Raw genomic sequence first — 18,940 nt, forward strand, 5'->3', positions numbered from 1 at the left:
CTGTAGCTACAAATGATATTTTTACCGCTTATTTTATAGTGACAATAGTCATTTACACACCCTCATGTCCTTTTGAGGCTTTCGTTCATCGTCGAAATACGTGGATATTTTTAATAAAACCTAATAAGGGATTTCTGTCCCGCCATTAAAGTCTATAGGCCCTACCACCAAAACTTTTGATAGGTAAATTTCTGAAGCTCTATGTGCGCTGACCAATCGATCACGTCTCCTCAGAAGACTTGGATTAAACCGCTCAAATCATAAAATTCACTTTCGCGATCTCTTTATTAACTTTGTGAAATGTTAAAGTTTGTGTTACACACTCAATTTCCCAGGTTTTATTATAAATATCTTAATTTATGTTTCGAAGACGAACACAAGTCTCAAGGGTTGGGAACGACATGAGGGCGGGAACATTTTCATTTTTAAGAGGAGAGTAAGAAAACGAATACAACTTACAAGTACTTAATTTATTTACACATTTTAAAATACACAAATACAGTGGCAATACAAATGAGGAAAAAAATCTTCCAGGGAAGGAAGATTTCTATAATTCCACCTGATACAGCACAGTGTGATGCAGAAGGACTGGCCAAGCAGTCGTGTGTAGAATGAACCAGAAAAATGAAAGAGAAATCCATAATAGCTCGATCCCGACAAAGTGTACTTGTGCCTACATTTAAACACCACCAGTACTGGAGCGGCTGTTTCTGTGAGACCACCAGTGGAGAGAAAATTACTAACTTATCAAATCTAGAACGGAACAAAGTCCCTCTCACCTCTCTAAGCACTAGCGTTTTCCCCAAACTCACGATACACACACACACACAGACAGTGGCTATGAAAAAATGGTACTTTGCCATCACTAGAAACATCCTATATACATGACAACAGAATTTTCAGAATTTCACCACTAGACCCCCCACCCCATGACTACAGAAAAAGCCTACGCTCTACTATGCTGAATGATATGGACAGGCAAACTCACCTTCCATGTCCTCTGTGACTTATAGCACCAGTAAGTCAAGGGACCACACTTCTGAAACAAGGAAAAAGTAGTACTAAAAGCATTGATAATACTCAGTAAATAAAGTTGAAGGAAAACAAAAACCTGCATCTCAATTGTTAAAAGTTTCAGTCAAAAGAAAATCAAAAAGAAATCAGGCATGGCTTAAATGATGGCTGGTGTTCTCTCATTGAGACAAGCTGGCATTCCAAACTCAAACACAAATGTGAAAAGAAAAATTGCCAGTTTGTTTCAACATATTCTCAAACCTGTCAGATTACCAGAAGTTTTTCCAAGTTTATTCCCTCTGGTTAGAAAAACGAAGCCCTTTTCTCATTATTAGACTTCCTAATCTGCTATAAATGTATTTTCGTGACACTGTCCAACAGTCTTGTCCCAACCACGTGTGCCTGTGTTACTGTAAAAGCACTAAGCTTAGTTCAGGGGGTAAAAAAATTAAACAGCAACATTAATAACATCAACAACTCTACAATACAGGCATTTCACAGCTTTCGAGAAACAAAAGAAAAGCTTAAGGGAATGCAATAAAAAAAACAATGACCAAACCTAGAGTTGATAAAGAGGGCCAGGTTGCTTGGTGCAAAGAAAATAAAAAAATAATCTAAAAAGCTGTAACGGTATAAAGGTGATACTGTGGGAACAACTATTCGAACCATTGCTGTATGATTCTCCACCTGGCCTTCCGCATAATAAACTACAAAAAGACATAAAAGTGACACTGTCTTCATCCTGCCACATTAACGAACAGCCTTTCAAACAATTCTATTCAATTCTGCATGTTTCATTAAGCTTAACGCTGTTAAACGAACAAAAAGATAAGATTCATCTGTAAAAGACTGTAGCCAGTGTGAAATCAATTTAATCTCTGTTTTACATAAACAAAAAGACAAAAATAAAATGTTACGGTAAGCAAAATGTCAATGGCTATCAGTACAGCTGCATTCCAAGCTGTGTAAGTATTTTTTTTTGCAACAGGAGAGGGTGAGCCACACTATCAGAGCCGTTATACATGGCTTTAGCCAAGACGCTCTGCTTTGCAAAGAGGCCTCTGGACGGCAGGAGGATGGCCCTCTCCTCCTGGTGTGTGTCAGGGCCAAAGGCAGCGATGACCGAGAATGACCGCCCCTCCCACCTTGCCAGCGATTGTCTGGCAGAAAGTGATGTTAACAAGCACAACTGATGTGCCTTTTTGGAGTAAGAGTAGGTGTGAGGAAATGTTTGTGTGGTGTATGTGACAAAATAAGAAAAGAAAACCAAAACCTGTCCATGTCTCAAGTCTTGTGTGAGACTCAAGTGTGTTTAATTCCATTGAGAGGAAGGAGGAAATGAAGTCTCTGTTTCGATTTGATTTGCTGAGGTTGATTTCACATGGTTAGAGGCTGCTGGAGAAGCCCTAGTGCAGATCAGGGCTGTGGTTGGTCTGCTCTTGAGGCGTGTGGAGGGTCTCATCGAGGTACGGCAGACTGCAGGCCGCTTGGGGTGACGCGAGAAAGAGCCTGGGGTGGAGAGGAGAGACAGAGACATCAGTTTAGAAGCGCCACATGATACAAAAGCAAACTGCTGCTGAGAATAGCTTCCTGAGACTTTTTTTTAACAGCCCAATTAAAAATTGTAGACTGTTCACACAGTCAGTGTTTGGGAGTGACAAGGCGTGACGTCAAAAGGACATGACGTCTTTATGGGCGTCACCAAATCCCTTTAACTCTTGCATAATGCCTGTAACCACAGCAACAGATAATAAAAGTAAATAAAGAAATTGAACTTGAATCAGATACACTACTGTTGAAACGTGGTGCTCAAGAAACATTATCATCAATGTTTAAAATAGTTGTGCAGCATAATATTTTTGTGGAAACCATGATACTTTTTTCAGTATTCTTCGATGAACAGCATTTATTTGAAATATAATTTTTTTGGGGGAACAATATAAATTCCTTTACTGTCACTTTTGATCAATTTTCCTTGAGTCCTTGCTGAATAAAGGTTTGAAATTTCTTTCAAAAAAAAAGAAAAGAAAAAAGAATGGAAGTGTACTTCAAGTCAATAATGTGACATTGGCTGTCAACTGTGGTTCTGTTCATAAAGCATATATCAACTTAAAATGCTCTATAAATTTGGTTGTGCCTTACAAATATTTCAGATTGTCCATATTTAAGATAGTATTTGGTTATAGAATATAAAATTCACTTTCTTTCATAAAAAGCTGTCCATGAATGAATCATATTTAACACTCCAAACAGGACTGACAACTATATGATTCTGCTGTGTGAAACTTAGTATTAGCCATTGTTCCCCGATTCCCATGAGTCATCTCAGTCTATGTCATGGGAATGTGTAGGATACCACTGACTTAAAATCATGGCTCTGAGACCCCCGTTTACAATCTGATATAAAGATCAGCATCGTGCACAACCTCAAAGGACCGCCTATTCACATGTCAATCAACCACAACACTGAAATAAAAGTTTAAAACTTTGCTGATTTTATATATATACACATGACTTGTAAGCAAAAGTACACTTACAACATGCACAAGATAGATTTCACTTAATACCAGGTGTAAACAGTCTATTCAGTGCTCAGAATCACCATTTTCAGATTCATGATGTCATGCTTTCAGCTTCATCATGAATTTTAGCTTTGTGCCCTTGGGATTAAAGGTTGTAATCAGTTTTGTTCAACAACACTAAGCCTGGGTCAATTTAACTTCTCAAAAATGTACAGTTCTTACTAGCGATGCACCAAAATGAACGAAACCGATATTAAAGTTTATTTAATAATCAAATTTATTTAATAAATCAACACTTGATACAGCAATCTGTCACTCAACATTTAAGAGCGTCAAAATTACATTTGTTTGAATTTTGTTATAAAATTGACCATTTTAAAGCTCTGACTTTGTTTCATATCAGAAGTAACAAAGTTTATTGCAATTACCTAAATTTAGGCTAATTTAGGCTGGTTTAGTGTTTATGCATCAACTAAAAAAATAGCAAGGACTAAAACATCGCGGTTCATTAAAATGACGATCGATTTAAAACGAGAAATCAATATTGTCAACCCCAGCCCAAGATAACATGTTTTCCTATGGTAGCTTATCCATGTTGTGTGCACAAGATAATTGAACCATTGTTTTGGTCAACGATTTCAGCCTTCAAAACGGTAAATTAATTTTCGCTCAAAATCGTTTTCGATGGCTGAAATTTTGGTGCATCACTAGTTCTTATGGGGGTTTAGCTGTCTGAGTCCTAAATATTTTAGGTTGTCCTGGGGCCATTCTCTGAGCTCCCCCATGGCCTGCCCCAGCAGAGGCCATATGGCAGGAGTGGGGGGAACAAGGTTTATAACACCAAACACAAAGGGGGGGGGGAAGAACAATACACTGTATTGTTGATTTCCACTGGAGAACACAAATGGCGGGCAACAGCTAATTGTGTCTTGCATCTTCAGATGCATAAAATCTGGGGTGATTAATTAGGTGGCGATACATTTTTCATGAGCCTTCGTCAAAGGCATGGCAGTGCAGGGGGCCCACCAGGACTCTGGGGCCAATCATGTGATGGTTGCTCTCAAAAGGGCAGGGGTGAATCGGTCTTTGACGTTACAGAGGGAACAAAAGAGCTCTGCAGAGGTGAGCCGTTCAGCAAATCTGAGACAAGCAAACATTTCATTCAGGGCACAAACAATAAATTAAGTGGTGGCAGTTTTCAGTAAACTGAGGCCATGAGCAGCAGTTTTACACTTTTTTACAAACAGTTGAAAGCAAAAAGGCTTGTAAGTGTAAAGCTGCATTAGTATGTGGGGCACAGGAGCACAGTCCGGATGGAGACAAGCACTGGGGGTTAAAAGAGTGAGACAGAGGGAGGCATCCACAACCAGGCAACTAGAGGTTACTGACACATCACAGAGTTGAGTGTAGAAACACACAGTCACAGGCAGAGAGCGCTGCACAGCACACAATCAACAACGCTCTGCTGCACGGCATTTGTGCTTCAGCGACTGATTTTTGATCAGCTCTCCAAACACCAGATTAAAATAATCAATTATTTGGTTTTCTAAATACATCTGAGTACATGGTGATCATGTGTAGGCTGCTAGCAGTTGTTCAGGACAGTGGGGACTTGTGGGCTAGTGGGCATACGTGCATATGGGAACTTAGTACTTCTTTTGCACAAAATGAAAGCTCTTATAACTCTTGATCTGATTAAATTTGAGCACTGGGGTATGGAGATATCTCGGCCAGACATTTACGTGACTAAAAGGGAGGATAGTACTGCAATTGCATACTCAAACCAAACAAGAGTTGGAATTATTGTGTTTTGAGCAGTTTTTTCTAGCAGGGAAATATTTCTGGAGCATCTGAGACTGATGCTTTAGCACATTTTTTGTAATAAATAAATAAAGTAACAGCCCCACAGTTCAGTTAAAAATGGATCGGAGGATAACAGTACTGTCCATCTGTGAGTAACCCATCACATCATCTGGTGTTATGAATAACTCTCTCTGCAAGGATTAAAAATACCATTCGAGTCATTAGACTGGGGCGTGAGCTCATAAACTGCTAACTGGGATGAAACCGGAATTAAGTACGGCAGCATCCCAGCTATGAATACTGGTGGTTTCGGTGTAGAACAGTGATCGCACACTTTTTCAAATGGCCCTTGTCCCAGAAGCATTTTCCCCATTCATTTTCCCTATAGTCATTTCAAACTAATTCCTCGATTGCGAGTCTAAGCTGCAAACCAAACCAATCAGCCAGTTTCGAGAAGAACCAGATCCGTCACGATAAAAGATTTTTTACTACACTTTTATCGTGGCCAAAATAAATCACAGTTACGATTTTATGGTTATAGCTATACAAATAAAAACAATAATAATATTAATATCCGTCAAAGTCATCTTTAACTATTTTGTTTTCTATTTTTTGGCCAATGAATCATACTCAAAATACAAGTGTAAGGAGGTGGAGAGAGAGTTTGTAATGCAAAATGAAGGAACACTATAAACTATTGAGACATGAAGTATAAAAACAATATTTGGTGAAAGCAAAATACCAAAAACCCTAAATAATATTCTGTTTGAATAGAAGTCAATGAAGCCTCAGTTATTCTGAAGAAAGCATTTTTTGGTGCAGAAACTAGAGTGTAATATCAGAAAGTGACCACCTGGATGCTAATCTTCAACAATGTTTGCACAACATTCTTTTGATAATATTCTCAAGAGGATCTCAGAGCTAATGGTAGATTTATGTTTCTCTATTGAGAAAATGAACAGGGATTTTACTTCTGGTGCCCAAATGTGGCACATTTTTGAATAACACCATGTTGTTTTTCAATGAAACACTTAAACAGCATTTGCTAAAGATCTGCTGGATAACAGCCGTACAGCAGTGATGCGGGACAGGGAGCATATTACTCAATGCAGGGAAGTGGAGGTAGTCCAGGTAAATAAAAAAAAAGGCATTGTACCCATCTGTCACTCACCCGATGCTGCCTCTCACACCAGAACATGGTGAGCATCTACTTGCCGTGGTGATCATAGGGAATGCTATTCTGAAGTGGGTGGGTGGGTGGGTGGGTGGAGGGGGGAAACATTTATTTGTGATTAAAATCAACAACGTGGTAAAAAAAAAGCAAAAATTCGGATCTTAAAAAGCATTAAAATAGCAAATATTCACATTACCAGAGTCACTCTATAGACATAATTATGACTCTGTGCAGCATGTCAAAAATGTGTGACATGTTTAAAAACAACTCTATGCAAATAAGACCTGAAATATGTGGGAGTGGCTGGTTACACAATACAGGGCTCAACAACAACGATGGACCGGGGCCAGGGCTTGAGTTTCAACTATCCTTGCAATTTTAAGTTATGTATGTCAGTTTTGATGCTTTGCAAATATAAAATTCTGGTGTTCTGTGGTGTTTTGAACAATGTTGTTTTGCAAAAAATTTTTTTTTTTTTTAATATAGCTGGGGGGAAAATCTTTTTACAAATACAAAAAAAAAATCTTATTGTTGAGCCTAGCAATATCAATAATACACACATATATTTCATAATAAAAACAACGTATACAAATAGTAATATTTAATATGATAATAAAATTTAGTAGAATGGGAATAAAGATGAATTTATGAATTTATGAGTGATTTACTTTTTTGTAAATGTCGCTTAGATATATTCACATAAGTGTCTATTTCACTGTTGAACGCAAATTTCTAGATAAGCTATACAGCATATATAGCCCAAAAACACCTCTCAGTGCTTTCATAATAGACAGATAACAGCCCTGTAAACCATGACACCGGCTCCATTTCATGCAAGGCCACAGCAGTCACAAGCTGAGCAATCTTTCATGGCTATCAGTCTCTATCATTATCCCCTTTGCCTCTTTGTTAGAAAACAATTGAGAAGTTTGTTTATAAAGCTCTTCTAACCAAAGCGAGGAAATAAAGACAGGGCCATTTAAGAGCAGCATAGCTGGGGCCAGAGACAAACACTGCTGCCAAACACACAGGCAATGGTGGGTGAGTATTTCATGTCATTAAGTTTGTACCTGTGATGTGGACATGCGCGAGGTGTCCTGTCGGCCAGTTAGATCAGAGGAGGAAATGTTGACAGGGGCTCCACGGTGCAATCTCATACTGACCTTCCTCTCTCGCTCCATTCCTGGCAAAAAGAGAAAAGGAAGAAGACATGTCATCAAAAATGTGGAAAAAATTAAATAAAATAAAAAACATTGGGTCATGTTCACCTAAACGAAAAGCCTTCTGTTTTCCAATGTCTGAACCACAAAGTAATTACACCAAACTGGAAAAACTGCACTATGCTGATCTTACGGCTTCACTGAGAATAAGCCTTATTTGAATTTAAGAAACTGAAGTTTACTAGGACTCTGGTAAAGGTGGCATATATTGGCTTTATGAGTTTTTGCACCAAACTCCTTGAAGCTCTGCTAATTGAGACCATACAATTAAAGGCTGCTAATTAATGCTAACAAGACCAGTTCAAGGTCACTGTCTATGTGTGTACCTTCACCCTTTGATAAAGCAAACGCTTGTAAATTTAAGTCATGTTTAACAAACATCCTGCAGAGCATAGTAGCTTGAAACCCTTTAACCACTTCCTTTCAGCTAAGATGACATCAAATGAGAGGGAAAAAAAGAAGCTGATAAATACAAAGCCTTGGGTTCCCTTTCGAGTCGGTCTCTCGACACTTCATCACCATTAGGTGGCGCTGCGGGGTTATCCCTCCTTTGAATCTACTGAAGCCTTATGAAATCTCACGGGCGAGAATACGCCCTCCAATGGCGTTCAAGAGTGCGAAATAGAGGCTGTGCTGAGTGCCATTGCCTCAGAATCTTTTCGTTCAGCTACATCAGTTGTTCTCAAACTTTTTCGGTCATTCCCCACTTTGGACAAGGGTGAATTTTCAAGCCTCACCTGCCCACATCGCCCCAACACAATGCTAATGAAATACGCAACAAGCTTAAAATGTTCAAATTTATAAAACTGCAGCTGTGTCATAACTTGCATGAAATTAAAAAATAGAGAAAATAAAAGTGCTGTTGTGCAGGGCTCGACATAAGCAATGGCCCGGTGGCCCGGGGCCAGTAAAAGAGTATGTCGGGCTAGTTGATTGGCCAGTGACTGGCCATCAGCAAAATAAACAGCAAACGTCATACACAGTAGCGCGAAGAGTGCCAATGTTACTTCAGGTTATTTATAACGTGTTCAAATGTCAAAGAACTACGAGGCTGATACGAGAAAGAGGACATTCCTAGTAGTATTCCTGGGCAGTATATCGAGTTTGTACAATATATCGATTTTTTTTAAACAATATGGAATGAGGCAATACCGTTTATATCGATACAGTAGTTTGATACGAGCACATCTGAAATATAGCGGAGTAACGTTACGCAGTGTGAGGTCCTGCAGTGAAAGAACATAGTACAATTGTCCTAAACATGACACAAGCTAGTATTAAGCGCTTCAAAATAACTGGTAAGATATAATTAACAAGTTTAAAGCAGCTTACCCTGCAGATGCTCTGACAGATACTGTTGCTGACTGACAGATAAATACTTGCGCTCTTTAATGCGTTTGAGACGTGGTGCTTTCCTCAGTGCTTAACTTACATTTCACTGGTATATTCTCCATCTGCAAGTGAATCTCCCCTAATATTCAAGCTTCCGTTAATGAGCGCCGCCGCGCGCATGCGCGCCAAACAGACGAGCACGATAGAATAGTAGCGTAATAATTCTGACTAAAATATACTGTAGATGTTGCTAAAATACTTGTTGGAGACAATAAATGTGCCATATGTGGAATTTTAAACCTACAAGTATATTTTTATGAAAGTGACCATTATAATGGGGTAATCAAATGCAGGCTAAAATAATTAGTGTTTGCTTTTGTTTTTATTTTCATTTTTAGTTTAGCCTTTTAAAACAAAGTTTTTAGATTGTAATGTTACAATTTTAGAATGTAATGTGATTTTAACCACCTTTTTGCACATAATATAGCCTATTGCATAGCCTACATTACATTTCCTATATTTGTTTCCATATCCTTCAATTTCAACATTGTTTTGTTCTTCATTTTTTTTTTTTTTATTGACAGCTTTTTTAGGTCATAAATGTTAAATGAATGAAAAATAATCAGGCAAACTAATATCCTTTCGTCTAATTTCGCCATTTTGAAGTGAAAATAGGCCTATGCAACGTTACTCATCACTCATGTATCAATAATTAGTTTGTCATTGTGAGGGGACAAGAAAAATTAATCCTAATGTATACAACATATAATGATAAATAAATAAATAAATAAATACAGTTTAATGGAAAAGTGCTTTTCCTTCAATTTCTTTCAGGGCCAGTAAAAATATAGAAGGGGCCAGTAAAACACTGATCTACTGGCCCTGGGGGCCAGTGGGGATTTTTTTTTTATGTTGAGCCCTGAGTTGTGTCAAAATTTTTATCAAGTTCAAAAATAGAAAAGAAATAAAAGTGCCACTCGTCATAGCATCAGCACCCCCTGTTTGGGGGCTGTGGACTAACATAATATTGTAGCCTACTTAAAACATGAAATAATTTTTTTTTTATATATTACACATATTAAAATAGTGTAATATAAATATATTGCATGTGCAATATTCTGAATATTCCTCCGCTCGCTCAACACAGAATGGCCTGCTGGTTCGAAAATATGTGGAATAAGGGCTGCCTCCGACTAAAGTTTTTTTCTAGTCGACTAGTAGTTGTACATTTAAGGCGAGACACTACAGACACTATTAGGGTAATTTTTTTAACTAGCAGATATCACCATGAAACTTTGCCAGTTGATTACATTAAGATGAGAAAAAATGTATTACAAGTTTTCTGTAATTTAAGGTTTAAATATGCAAATGAGACATTATCTAATTAAATATGCGCTAATTTGCATATATTTAAATAAACAAAATCTGAGTATTGGACAAAGCCAGGTTCAAAATTATTTTTTCATTGTGTTCACATATATTAGATGGGAAAAAAATTACAGAGGGATTTATGGATATCTACTTTTGTTATCCTGTAAATCAGAATATACTGCCAATAGCCTTAAAAAATGATTTTCGACATGTTTTTGGGAATAAAAATGTTATATAAATCAGGCTAGGAATAATTTATTTAAAAGTCCCTCAGTAAATGTCTTCATAATATAACTAGGTACAAGACTGGAAAGTTTGGTGTACATAGGTGCTACTGAAGTGGAGATTTCGGACTTGGAGTATGGGAGAAAAGTCATTTTGAGAAAACGGGCTTTAAAGATTTAGCATCAGCCAATGAGATTGCGCATTTAGAGTAAAATCCCCCCTTTTACTTTCGCGATTGGTTGCTGATAAAAAGGGAAATGACCATATTTGGATCCGGCAGTATTGTTCAGGCGAGAGAGAGCTTTCTAACTGTGTGTGTGTTGACAGGGTGCAGATCGCGATCGCGGAGTAGAGGGATGATTTATAACATTAACTTTTGATGAATTTATGAGTTTATGCGTCTGTAGATGAATCTACAGGCGCAAACAGAAAAAGTGTAGCAAAATAAAGACCTATGTGTGTTTCTGACTTTTTTCACCACAAGTCTGAAAGAAGACATGTATACAAATATCCCAAAATCTCAAAATTGACCAGTGAAAAAAAAAAAAAATGTTTTTGCCTGCCGTGTCTCGCCTTGAGCCATTAGTGGACAAATCGCCCCTTTATATTGATTTAATTACTTAAATAGGCTATACAGGATAATGAACGTTATATTGCCGCACTCAAGCGCACGCACGCATAAAGCTTGCCACAAAGAACCGGCAAAAGTGATGATTATGAATGTGTAAAAAATATCAAGGAGTCATTTAATTGTTTATTTATAAACTGGTGTTTTCTGTGTCGCTGCAAAGATGAAGTTTACGATGCGGACTCGCCATCAATGAATAAAGATATAAAGGCATAAAAAGGTAAATTTCCTCCCGTTTGGCGCCCCACCTGTCACGCCTCTATTCCCCACCAGTGGGGCGCGCCCCACACTTTGAGAACCGCTGAGCTACAGGAAGCCAGCTTGCTGTTGCCTAGCACGCTCCTCAGGGTCAGAGCCCAAAAGGATTGCCGCTCTGATGTAGTGTATGACATTTTCTTCAAGATGCCTCCTGACCACGGCGCTTCTGCTCGGACGATGTCCTTAAGGAGCAGTGCTGCGCGAGTCCATCTGTACAAACAGCAGGAAACCTTCAGGACAATACTGCATTGCTTGCCCTGCCTTAGAGCAGCACTGAGCTGTGGTTTATACCTGCAATGGCCTGCCAGTTTCATGCTTTCCCGGCTTATTATGTTAAGAATCCGGCTTATTATGTTCTCCCCCCGTGGTAGAGCTGCGAGCCGAGCGTGGAGAATGCAGCTAGTGTCCTTATGTCGGCACAGGTCCTACATGGCACCTCATGTATGCATCTTTCACATGATAAGCAGCCCCTCGCCTCAGAGGCGCGTCCTACTGTGTACAGAAAAGCACTCACACAATATAAACACCCTCCTGTCTAGTGATCGACCGATGTATCGGTTTACCGATATTTTTCCCGATATTTAAGCATTTTCCCATAATCGGGAATCGGTTTTGTAATATCGGATTTTCCGATAAACGGCGCCATCTTGTGGCCGTTTTGAGAATTCCGCTATTGCAGCCCGCGTCTGAGGAGATCAGTCAATAACAACTCTGTGCACAGGTAAAGTATATGTTCTACTTGCTTTGCTTCAATTATTCAACTTCATTTAACATAACAGACATGCAGAAATTAGATTTGAGACATAAATGCCTGATATAGTTTATTTATGCAGCTTGGTTCTAAAAAATTGAGACGAACTCATTGAGCCACGTAGCGTAATCCGTCACGTCCTTCCCCAATAAAGACGTAACTTTACATTAATTAAATAAAACAGACATGAATGAGTGCATGTTGAAAATAAAAGCGCTGAATTTAATTCTCTATCTGTTGTATTTGCTCACCATTAGTCTCGAAAAAAAAGTTTGTTCATATTGCTGAGCACTCACTGGGTTGATGATCAGGAATGCTCAAGCACGGCCACTGAATGAAACTTTTGACAAGATTATCTTGTTTAAACACCCTAGATTATATTATCATTTACTATATAGCAATTATTTCGCTAATACACATCTAAATATACCGCTTTGTGGAAATTAATTATTTATTATCTGGACGCGCGATCGCGGTTGAGTAACGTATAGCCTAATGTTAGTTATGTGTAAATGCATAGATAAACAGCACTTTGTCATAAAGCATTTCATGATCTAGACCGACAAAAATATTAATAATAATTAATAACATACTAGTTGGAAAATGCAATGATGTATATGCTGTTTTGTTTGTTACTTTCCTGATGTTATAGGCTATTCCAGCTAATATTATGCAGTGAATTAATATTACCCAGTGAATTATTCCTCACTCTTAGTTTAAACCTATTAAACGGCACATAAACCTTCTAAAACTGTTTAAAATGAATTACATTTCTGCAAAGGTGATATGACTCCCCTGTCAATTATTTTCTCCATATGAAAACATTAGACTTTTAACATTTATTTTGCCTATTGTTAACATTGTTGCTGCTGATGCTTATAAATGATATGTATAATTTAGATATAAATTATATAATGTAATAATATAAATGTTTTTATTGTAATTTGATTAGTTTACCATTTATGAAAACAAATAAACACATCCAAATATGTTAGAATAGTTTTTGTGCTTTATTTTTTACCTCATCAAAGCTTTTATTTTTAAACAAAGACACTTAGTAACAGTGCACTTTATTTTTTAGACTCAGACCCCTCTATTTATTTGTGTATAAATATCAAGGTTTTTTTTGTATGCAAGGAGGGAGTGATTGTTATAAATAAAATGGTTTGTTCAGTTCATTTGTGTTGTAATAACTGTGCCAAAAACAGAAGTATAACAGTAAATAAATATCGGTTCTGCATATCGGTTATCGGGCACATACACATGCAAATAATCTGTATCGGTATCGGTTATAAAAAATCAATATCGGTCGATCACTACTCCTGTCTCAGTGCAGCGGTCAGTCGCGGACAAACAGACCTGCTCTTCGTGTACGATTTCAATATGCCGCCATAAATCACATCAAGTGCTTTCGGTAAGTAATCAACCTCACTTATCTCCTAGTCTTGCTATTGACTATGACGTGGACTCAAAGCTGACGCCGCTACGGCCACTGGCGCTGTGCTCATGTATATACTGATATGTTATTATGCTGTTATGTTGCCCTGTATCCTTAAGCACAGTAGTCTTCCATATTTATATTTACACTTATATTCACAGTTGTCGCCACTACAGCTGCTGATGCTGTGCTTATGTACATACTAATATGTGATTAGTGTTGTCACGATACCAAAATTATTGTTTTGATACCGATACCAAGTCAAGAATTGCGATTTCGATACTTTTTCGATACTTTTCCTGAAAAGGGAGAAACACTCTCAAATATCATTGCTGTGCTTTATTTTAAAACCTGGACAACATTCTAATCATATAACACACTAGTGCTGTCACGATACCAAAATTATGACTTCGATACAATACCAGACTAAAATACCTGGATACCATGGAAAAAAAACAAACAGTAAAAGTAACTGAAAAAATGACAGAACTTACAATTCATTGTTTTATAAATTAACTTTGTTCCTTCCCAGCTTTTTGACCATTCCCTCCCCTTTATTAAATAAAAAAAAAAATAATTAGTAAGTGCCAGTGTGTACGTCCTTATAAAGATGTTTGCAACATTGACATTATCATCAACCATGTTAACATTTGCTAACCTTTCACAATTCTGAACAGGTTGGCATGACCAAAATCTTATTTCATGAAACAAGTTATTTAATATTCTTTAAATGTAATTTTATAATTACAATATAGTAGGGGTGTAACGATACACAAAACTGACGGTTCGGTTCTTCCCACGATTTTGACGTCTCGGTTCGGTGGGGTGGGGTTTAGAAAGCTAAAATTGTTTTTTTGTAGTTTTTTTTGTTGTTTGATGAAAAAATTGTGTCTTTGTCTTTAAATCAATTCAATTACAATTAAACATTTCGCAAGGATAAAAAAAAAAAGATCTGCTAATGCTGTAAACTATATAAGGAGCCCGCACATTACTATAACATTGAAGCTTAACAACAAAGCCTAGACTTTAAGCCTTAATTCAGATGCTATTTATTTTTTACGTATAATAATCAACACCCAACACATTGTATGAAAACATAAGTTTTTACTCTAATTCGTTATTGAAATATAATATATTACACAGTTGCTGTCATTTTCATGAAAGATATTTTAAACATACATTAAATAATCAAGATATCATTAACAGGTTATTTAAAATATAGCCTAATGTATAGGCAAATATAGCGCATTTATTTAGTGCAAGAGCTGTGGACACTGGATGACTTGCCTGCTGAGGTAAATATAATTCTTTGTGACAAACTAAGCTGTTTTATTGACGTTATGATGCCTTTCAGTAAGTATACTGTATCTTTCAACATATCTTCAGGTGTCCATTCATGTTTATTCTGTAACTGAGGAAGAGATGATCGCGTTTACTCGCGCTCCGCGCTGCCGCTTGAAATAAGGAGCTAGTACAGTGATCTGTCACACCACATCAAAGAGCGCCAAAACGGCATTTATTGTTTGAATTTCGTGATCAAATAGACAGAATTTGAAAGATTACACCTTGCCTATTATCGAAAGTAACAAAACACGGAGCTTGCTATTAACATGGTGTTAATGGTGGTTAGGCTAGAAAACTGAATTCGTTGTACACATAAGATTGAATGAGGCATGGGCATGTTCGATACACCATGAGAGAATCGTGATATGTATCGTGGGTTCTGAATCGCGTTTTTTCGTTTCGGTTTGCATATCGTTACACCCCTACAATATAGATATTGAATTTAATTGTATCTTTGTTATTAAAAATAAGCAAAAATCAAATTACAAACAATATGACAAATACTATAAGAGACAAATAAAATAAACAGTGCTTCATTTCTTTTTTGAATGCTACTGTTAAATAGACCTAGTACTGTAGCTGAAAAAAAGTCTTCACTCTATAAATTAACTATAGACTGATTCTTAATAAATAGATACATTTATTCAGTCAAGCATTGGGTGATTGTCTATTTTCTGTTGTTTCATTAACATTAATTACACAGAATATTAAGCTGCTGGTCCGGCCCTTTAAGACCTGCACGTAGGCTACCCAATGGAACACATACGATTTATTTTTACAAACGGTTTACATTCACTAAAGACATACCCGACTGTGTTTAATCCAAATAATCCACAAACGAGAACTGAAGTCGTGATCGCATGCTGTGTGAAAGGCATGTGCGCGCGCTTCAGGTCTGAGCCGGCAGAGCGAGCACGTCCCACGCTTTATTTTCTCATGCATGCATGTTTCGCTGTGCGTATATATTTTACTGTTCTGCTTCCGTTGTTTAGTGAATGATAACAGTGGAAGCAGAGCTCTGCACACACATCCTGACTACGGCTGTCACACTTCAACGCAAATTAAAGAAATACTGCTCTTATTATTTAGAGTGCCGTCACTCTTAAAGTAGCCTACCGGTACTAATAAAATTTAATATCGTACCGATTTTAATAGCTGGGTATCGCGATACCTTTCTAGTACCGGTGTAACGTGCAACACTATATGTGATTATGCTGTTTTGTTGCCCAGTATCCTTCAGTGCAACTGGCTATTCTGATCTAACTGCACTTGCTCACAGTTGTTGTTGCTACAGCTACTGACACTGTGCTCATGTACAACCTGCCCAGTATCCTTCAGCACAACTGGCTATTCTGATCTGACTGCGTCTATGCACAGTTGTTGTCACTACGGCTGCTACGCTGTGTTCATGTACATACTGGTATGCGGTTACTGCCGTTATGCTGCCCCGTATTTATTGCAGCCTAATATTCTAGCTGATGTGCAAATTTGGGTGTACTTGAGCTGAGCAGCTCATTGGTCTGGCCTTGCCCATCAGCTGTGAGCACTCTTAGAGGAATGACGCTGTGGTTCTACTCTGTGATTGGTGTAGCCTTAGCCCGGTATCTTCGGCCTATCTGCGGTTTCTAAAATTGATCAAAAAACATTGGTGCTAGTGGATGGCGGACAGATGAGTTTTGTGATGCGGTTGGGGGTGAAATAATAATAGCCCATCAGCGCATCTCTAATACGAATGGAATGTTATTTGTGTCATGGAACATTGCGCTCCTCAACTCGCGAAAGATCGGATTTGCTCCATCTTTTGATGTTAAGTTTTGTTTAAAAAACCTTGAATCCATGTAAGCCACTATATCATTAGACATAATCCATATCATTAGAATCAATGAATCCATGTCATTAGACACAACGTGCACACATGTGCAGGCCAATGTTTTTTTTTTTGTTGTTTTTTTTGCGTTGATGGCGGTTACGAGCTCAGACCCGCGGTTGGAGTCACGTGACCGCGGTATTGCGGTAATGCGGTAACCGTCCCAGCCCTATCAAGTACCCAACCGAAATGAACAAACCATGTGTACATTCATGAGTGTTGAGTGCGGCTATCTCACCTCTACTTGAGTGGAGCGCACGTTCTGGATTATCAACTGATCACATTCCATTCAGAGAGTGTATTTATATATCTCTTTTTGGTCAGACAGCCCCTGTCAGTGGCCTTATCTTTTGCAAGAGTACTTGGATGGAGATTTATGCACTCCCTGTTTTAAGCACACTGGTCGATTTGTGCTGGATGCTCTGGTCAGTTCTGTGATTAATTGTCTCGCTCACATTTGAGCCTTCCAAGGGGATTATATCTACAACGCGAACTACTTTGTGGATGTTGTCAAACAGGTCATGTGACTATTTCGACAGTTGTTACACCCCTGCTAGTGGTGTTCAACTAGGTTGTTTAGGCGTTCGCAGTATGCTGTTATAGCCAGGCTGACACATTGCCGCCTCCTGCGCGAATGGTCACCCTTGTGGTTATATCTATGCGCAGTGCTGTTGTACACATTCATGGTGTAAAGCACAGACTAAGAATCTGTCATAATTTATGGTTTCTCCCACACAGGTAGTAACCTTTGCGGTAAACCTATGCCAGAGGGGCTATCAGGCACCTTGCATATTGCCATTGCCTATACAGTGTTTATAACCTGGATGTTCCTGGCAATACATGTGTTGTCCATAATGGCACCAGTACTTCTGCTGCCTTCGGGTTTCATCTGCATTCGACCCGAATAAACCGACTCGAAAGGGAACGCCTCCGGTTACCTAACGTAACCTCGGTTCCCTGAGAGGAGGGAACGTGACACTGCGTGCGCTGCCATGTTACTTATCTCAGAGTCTTTGTCGGCTGTACTCTGCTTCAGTCCAAGATTGAGGCAATGGCACTCAGCGCCTCCCTATAGTGCGGGGGAGCCCACCTCTATTTCGTGCTCTTGAACGCCATTGGCAGGTGTATTCTCGCCCACGAGATTTCATAAGGCTTCAGTAGATTTCGAAGGAGGAGAGATAATCCCAGAGCGCCACCTAACAGTGACGCAGTGTCTCGTTCCCTCCTCTCAGGGAACCGAGGTTACGTTAGGTAACCGGAGACGTTTTCTCCAAATCAAAACAATCCTCATGTACAAATAACAAAAAAACAGGCACCAACAGACAACAGTGGACGTCTTACCTGTGTGTGAGGTTGGTGTAAGAGGTGTGGGAGGTGCTACTTCTTGCGTTCCTCTGGGTCTGCCTGAGCTGGAAGGCATCATGCCACGGGCAGCAGGATTCCGCCCATGCCGTAATCTTTCCTCTCGATCCCTCCGCTCTCTCTCCGGATCTTCGGCCGCTCTGTTTGCACCCTGAACAGCACAACACAAAGCATAAAGTCAAAAAGACCACAATAAGAACCAAGAACAATTTAAGAAATACAGCAACCATGCGAAGACAACCCATTAGACACTCACAAATTTGAGCATATTCCAGTCAAACACGTAGTCGTATGAAAAGCCTTGCCGGTGGAAAAGGTTCCTGAAGAGCTGTCTCAGGTAAGAGTAGTCGGGCTTGTCGTCAAAACGAAGGGATCGGCAAAAGTTGAGGTATGTGGCAAACTCAGCTGGAAATAAACAAAAGGCAAATGTAATAAAAAAAAATCAGTCAAGTTGTTCAGATTTGAGGTCAACTACACTTTTTTTTAAAAAAAGAGGTATTTTTCAATGTTGAAAACAATTGTGCTGCTTAATAATTCTGTGGAAATGGGGATCTTTTTCAGGACTCTTTGATGAAAAGAAAGTTCAAAAGAACAGCATTTATTTGAAACAGGAATCTTATATAACATAAGC

The 18,940-nt window shown here is 38.5% G+C and overlaps 2 protein-coding genes across 3 annotated transcripts in view; one reads left to right on the top strand and one right to left on the bottom strand.

Annotated features, from left to right (window-relative positions):
* LOC143722032 (actin-related protein 2/3 complex subunit 1A) overlaps positions 1-18,940 on the top strand; it is a 147,311-nt gene that overhangs the window by 39,798 nt on the left and 88,573 nt on the right. The gene's annotated exons all lie outside the window — the stretch shown is intronic.
* Positions 456-18,940, bottom strand: part of csnk1da (casein kinase 1, delta a) — a 53,659-nt gene continuing 35,174 nt past the window's right edge. Inside the window, exons 6-10 of one of the 2 annotated variants that reach the window (XM_077213082.1) lie at positions 18,566-18,714; positions 18,289-18,460; positions 7,584-7,696; positions 6,511-6,579; positions 456-2,523 (exon numbers count right to left, since the gene is read on the bottom strand). In XM_077213082.1, coding sequence (XP_077069197.1) covers positions 6,547-6,579; positions 7,584-7,696; positions 18,289-18,460; positions 18,566-18,714 — 467 coding nt within the window. In that variant the 3' untranslated portion in view covers positions 456-2,523; positions 6,511-6,546. The remainder of the gene's footprint in view (positions 2,524-6,510; positions 6,580-7,583; positions 7,697-18,288; positions 18,461-18,565; positions 18,715-18,940) is intronic. The other variant, XM_077213081.1, reaches the window with a different exon arrangement.

The sequence above is a fragment of the Siphateles boraxobius genome, unplaced genomic scaffold (genome assembly GCF_051911475.1).
Source record: "Siphateles boraxobius isolate OS27281-9 unplaced genomic scaffold, OSU_SipBor_1 66, whole genome shotgun sequence".
Taxonomy (NCBI): domain Eukaryota; kingdom Metazoa; phylum Chordata; class Actinopteri; order Cypriniformes; family Leuciscidae; genus Siphateles; species Siphateles boraxobius.